Consider the following 6,000-nt stretch of genomic DNA (forward strand, 5'->3'; position numbering starts at 1 on the left):
GCTACCAAAATTAATGTTGGTAACTGTAGTTTGACAAAGTAATGACTAAAAATTTACAAAAATGCAATTACTTTTCATCTACTAAAACTAATGAAGACAAAAATGACTCAAATGTGACTAAGACTAATAAGCATTTTTGTCTGAAGACTAAATCAAAAATGGCTGTCAAAATTAATTGCTAGGGAGCTGGAGCTAAACTGTGATTAAGACAAAAAGGAGAGACACTATGTATGTTACCTCACATCCAGAGAGAGCTTGGCTGGCTTCTGCCGCATAAAAGAGTGACTCGACACTAGAGGGGTCTAAGTTTGACTTGATAAACCGGCAAGTCTCCTGAGGTAGAGAGGAAAGACAAAATTAGAGACAGTGATAAAGACTTACTAACATTAACCCCCGTTTTCACATACAAGGCTTAAGCTAGTCCCAGACTAAATTGCATGTCTGAGCTGTTTTAACTGAAAACAACCATTGTTTTGTCTCAAGATGCACACCAGTAATGTTTTTTGCATATGTGTAAGAAAAATGTACATTTCACCAATATGAAAAATGTTTTTTCTTACATCTGCATCCGCAACAAAGATTCCCAACTTGTGAAGTCCAACAACAGAGTAATAAGCAGATTTGAGGTCAGTGAGGGGTTGGCTCAATACAGCCTGGAGTCTGGCCACATCGGTGGGGGTCAGATGATGGGACGGCGTCAGGGTCTGGGTCTCAAAAACCAGGGACAGGACCAGCAAGCTGAAGAAACCTTCAAATGGGTACATGTACAAATGGAACACAGTTCATTTGATGATGACACATCAGCATTTTAGGGAGACAAGCAAGGAAAGTGTTTGGATGCTAGGAAAGCATAAGGTGCATGTTGTGGGTGTGGAAAGATCTGGGTTGTTTAAAGTGGAAATTATGTAAATTGGATGTCTGAAAGCACAACCTCTAAAAAAAAAATACTTTTAAAGAGATTGCCCTCAAAAAGAGCAATTTCTAGCCGATTAAATATTTTACAGCTGAGCCTAACTTGAAAAGTGTATATTCACTAAAGAAATGTCCATGCACTTTCCAGGCCTAGAAATCACAATATTAAAATCCATCCATCCAGTGCCATCCAGAAACTTGTGCTCTGCAAGTGAACCCTGTCTTGTGGTGCCATCTCAAAGAGGCACAAAATCTCTTTCTCTGACTTTTTGTCTGGTCTGTTCCATGCTGGTGGAATGACCTGCCTATTTCATAGCTTAAGTTTCATAGCTTAAGTTTCTATGAAACTTAAACTGGGAAGTTTCATAGAACTTGCATTTTGCTGTCCTATTGTTCGTTTTTCTGCTTCTATTGTTCTCATTCTCAAGTCACTTTGGATAAAAGCGTCTGCTAAATGAATAAATGTAAATGTAAAATTCCCAGCTAGAACCTAAGAATAAGTGCCCTTATTTAGCTTTTTATTACCCAACAACAAAAGTGAATACTTTAGAACTTTAAGGGGCGTTTTCCCAGACAGGGTTTAAATTAAGCCAGGAGTAGGCCATAATCTAGAATAGTTAATCATGGCTTAAAAAATGGCTTTCTGAAACACAGATTTAAGTACAGATTACTAACAGCTGGATTATGGAGTCCTGAACTGAAATAAACCAGATTCATTTAAAACCAACTGTGCTAATCTGAATTAGCATGATAGAGGTTGCCTATAAAATATGGAATGGACAAAGAAAATCTTAAAATTGGATGAAACTGAGAAAGCCAATCAAAGGAAAACAATGACAGCAAAAAAAAAAAAAAAAAGAAAAAAAAAAAAAAAGACTGCAATCAAAAACAAAACAAAAAACTTTACTGAACATGAGAAAACTCTTTTAAAGCAAATAGCAAAGAAAAATTGCACACCTCCTCTGTGGAATCTACGAAGCCCCTAAAGGGACATGGTGAAAGAAAAATAATATAAGATAGGAGAAAAAAATATTCGTCAATGCTTTTGTGTTCTCTCACGAATGTTTTGCGCTCCCCCGAGAAAATTTGCATTCGCTAGTAAAATATTTTGCGTTCCCCCAAAAAACGTTTATAAAAATAATTTGAGCAAACAGCTTCCTACTCTACCCACTCCAACCAAACCAGTGTCTCCAGCATGGACGGCAGACATGCTAACAAGGACACTACTCTCTAGCATCAGTTGCTAATGCACCTCTTGAGGCCAGGGAAGTGAGGTTTACAGGCAAAGCTCTAACTTTCTTGCCTCTGTTGACACACATATGCATACATACATATATACATATATGTGTGTATGCATCTATGTATGTGTGTATATTGATTTTCACTGACATAGTACAAGTAATACATGTGTCTTCTTTGAAACACAACATTAATCTAAAGTTAAACCTGCCTCCTGGTAGGTTTAAATTCAGCCTCAATTTAGTCCTGGAGTAGCTCTAGTCTTCCTCCAGGAAATTAGCTTATTGAACTGAGGACTAGACCAAGTGAGAACTATTTAAAACCATGACAGACAAAATATTTCTGTTAATCTGGTTTAAAAAGCCATCTTATTCCAGGACTACACTTAATCTCTGTCCGGGAAGCCGCCCCTAAATATTAAACATCAGAAATGACATGTGTCCACTAATGCTGCTATATTAAGAAGCTATAGTACTATGTTTTTGCTACTGTTAACGAGACTATACATTTCTAATCAAACGTATACAGACTCTGGATAAATACTACGCACAACAGTATTTAAAACATGTATCTCTAATATCATATGTATTATGTATTAATATCAGAATAAATGAAAGTGCTGATTGACCTGGTGGCGAAAGCTGCCTGCAAGAACAACTATTCGAATACATTTTGATAAAATGCATTCATAAAACTGCCTAAACATATCAATAACGCATGACTGTTTACTCATAATGTGTTTTAATAAACACAAATATTAAATATAGCGTAAAACGTGCAAAAAAAATTGACACTTACAGAGATGAGCCATGTCGCCTAATGCAGCGTCACCAAAAGCTCAGAGAACTTCCGGGACACTCGGATGAAATCTATTTTACCGGTGTAGGGTGAACTATGCGTTCATGTGATCTGATAAAAATATAAAATATAAAAAATAAATAAATAAGCCAATATTATATGCTATATATACGATATAAAACATATATTTTATAAAAGATAAACTTCGCTTATATTTAAAATGTATGAAACGGGTATTACATTGAGGCGTAAACACCCCTACAGACTAGATATGGTGTAAGCCAAGTCATGCAAAAATGAATGAAACGTGTGAGATGAGATGTTAATACATGTACTTCTAAAGGTCTTTTTAATAATAGTGTACGTTAAAATTAACATATTTTAGAAATGATCACGATGATACCGTTTCTGTGAAAATTAAAAGAGACTCTCGCGCACTGAAGGACCGAAGGTGTGCTGTGCTTTGTGTCTGTTTGTGATTGGTCACTCCAGTACTAGTTCTCATTCCAGCCAGCCAACCAGATCCCTTGTGGCGGGTTCCTGCCGATTAAAAACAATATTACAAACTTTCCGTAATATTCCTGTTAAAGAGCGTTACGTATTACGAACATCTGTTATATTAAGTTCCTACAATAAAGGCGACTTAAATTTGATTAATTTTGACTCTTGAAATGAATTGGATCATTGATGCCCATGAATCTTCTATTTGGTGTAATCACACGATAGGCTATGTCTTTTCTCAATTAGGAGGTACACTTTTCTTTTTAATGTGCGATTATTCTATTAGTAATTTTCCTATAAAACTCTTGGCTCCATACAAATAAGCTTTGGGACTTATTTACAGGCGGAAATTTATGGAAGTAAAATAATGTCAAATGTTTTTGAAATAAAAAAGCCTGTTGAATTGTACTTGAAAAAAATAGGCATTGCATTAACCATGCTTGCATTTTTATGGGCTGAAATTCAACATGGTTGAATATTTAAGCTGTGAATATTTCAGTTAAAAACATTTCAAACACATTTTCATTATTAAAAATTCAATAATCCATATTCACCTTTCATATTTCACTTCTTCCCCTCCTTGAACTGCCACCTTAACGTGGTGGAGGGGTTTGAGTACCCGAATGACCCTAGGAGCTATGTTGTCCGGGGCTATATGCCCCTGGTAGGGTCTCCCAAGGCAAACAGGTCCTAGGCGACGGGTCAGACTAATGCCTGGCTCACACTACAGGAGTTTTAGGCCGATTTATGCCCGATTTACCCCTCCCGAGAATCTGAGAAAAAATCTTGTCGAGGACCTTGATCGGTTCCGATGTTCGGCGCAGATTATCTGGTAATGTGAGGCGTTCACAGGTCGAATCTTGCACCTCCCGATCTGCTCTCACACAAATCGGGCTCGCCCCGATCACATCAAACATGTTTGATATTTAAGATTTTAAATTGGGATGAGCAAGACTGTGATTACGTCAGTGCTGTCAAAATTGCCAAGAAACAAGTAAGGCTTTTGTGGTGAAGGAATTTCCCTTGAGGTAATTTTGAGTGACTTTTAATTTTATATTATCATCAGTTGCTAATTTTGTGTTGCATTAATGTTGTATTCTTTATCATTAAAACATTAAAAATATAAAGGATCCATTTGCAATCCATTCCATTCTGAAGAAACAAACAACGCAGTTTACATGCTTCGTCGTTGTTGCATTATTCATTAAGATAATAATTAATAAATGCACGCACAATTATACGTGAACTTGATAAATGTTGATAAATGTTTTACTATGAACAAACAAATGCCTTTCAACTTATGTGTGCAAAATTCAGAATTAAATTAATGTGCAGCAATTTGTACAAATAGAGAGTCTGTAGGCCTACTATACGTGTTGTAGCCATTAAATAAGCGTATTTAGTTTCATATTTGTTAAAATATTATAATGTTTTTTTTTTCCATCTATGTTGATGTTGATTATGAAAAGTGAACAGCACGAGTAAGATAGGATGTGCAATGTATCGGGAGACATAGAGTGGGTCAGACATGATTTTGACCACTTCATTAAGTTTTGTTTTGTAGAAAGGCTTTCTTTAAAGTGAATTTCGTTTTGTATAAATTGTTTCTTAATTTATATCATTTTTTTAATCAACCAATTGCCTGGATTTAATAAATAAGAAGCAAATGCGCTGGCGCGGTCACTTGCATTGCACGTGAACTGGAGCGCATCTCATCATAAATTAACCGAAACTCAGTGTATGCCTCACAGATATGAGAAATACATCTAAAGAAAGCTTGAAATGTCTTTAAACAAAACAATTCAAACGTGCACAGGCTCGGGTAGGGTCGGGCTTGATTTTTTGGGCCCGATCTAAGCTCTACCTCAAAGTACCGGTAGGTTCAAAGTCTCTGTGCGTGTGTAGCCTATGTGTGTGCGTGTGTGTCTCATGGCAATCCCATGTTGACTGCTTTAAAATGCAATGTTTGAGAGATGCTTGGTGTTAAATCTAATATGTTGTATAGTCAAGTGTTTTATGGATATTCATAACATTGCTTCTATGTAATGTGGTGTAGGCTATATGCTACCTGGTCATATTGCTGTTGTTGGTTATGTTTAACGTGATGATTACATGCTGCGCGAATAGAGTATACGATTAATATAAATATATGTTCTGTAGGCTAATAATTGTGCCCTCCCATGCATTTCATATACGACTGAGGTCTGGCGACGGCACTGTATGAAGGACAGATATTGTGTTTACGCTTTTCCGCTTCAGATCTGCTGCGTGAGATCACGTGAGGCGCTTTCTCTGGCACAATAATCTTAATAACATTTTGTAGTGTGTGGTGCGCCGCGATTTTCAAATCTTGTTGTGTGAGCATGTTTAAGATTTGAGGGAAGAAAATCTGCAAAGATTCTCCTTAAGTGTGTGTTGCAACCAGATTTCAAAATCGGATAGGATTTTAAAACTCCATGCGAGCGCCTGGTGTCCGGGCCTTCCCTCACGGGGTCCGGCCGGGCTCAGCCCGAAGGAGCGACGTGGGGCCGCCTTCCCGTGGGCTCACCA

General features: G+C 37.1%; 1 protein-coding gene across 4 annotated transcripts in view; it reads right to left on the minus strand.

Annotated features, from left to right (window-relative positions):
• rpn2 (ribophorin II) overlaps window positions 1-3,043 on the minus strand; it is an 81,071-nt gene extending 78,028 nt beyond the window's left edge. For 2 of the 4 annotated variants that reach the window (XM_079857515.1, XM_079857514.1), the window contains exons 1-3: window positions 2,950-3,043; window positions 561-748; window positions 238-333 (exon numbers count right to left, since the gene is read on the minus strand). In XM_079857515.1, coding sequence (XP_079713641.1) covers window positions 238-333; window positions 561-748; window positions 2,950-2,962 — 297 coding nt within the window. In that variant the 5' untranslated portion in view covers window positions 2,963-3,043. Of the gene's footprint in view, window positions 1-237; window positions 334-560; window positions 749-2,779; window positions 2,913-2,949 lie in introns of those variants that run through there. The other 2 variants (XM_079857512.1, XM_079857513.1) reach the window with 2 other exon arrangements.
• Window positions 3,044-6,000: the final 2,957 nt, after the last annotated feature.

Source organism: Squalius cephalus, assembly GCF_949319135.1.
Source record: "Squalius cephalus genome assembly, chromosome: 22".
NCBI classification, from domain to species: domain Eukaryota; kingdom Metazoa; phylum Chordata; class Actinopteri; order Cypriniformes; family Leuciscidae; genus Squalius; species Squalius cephalus.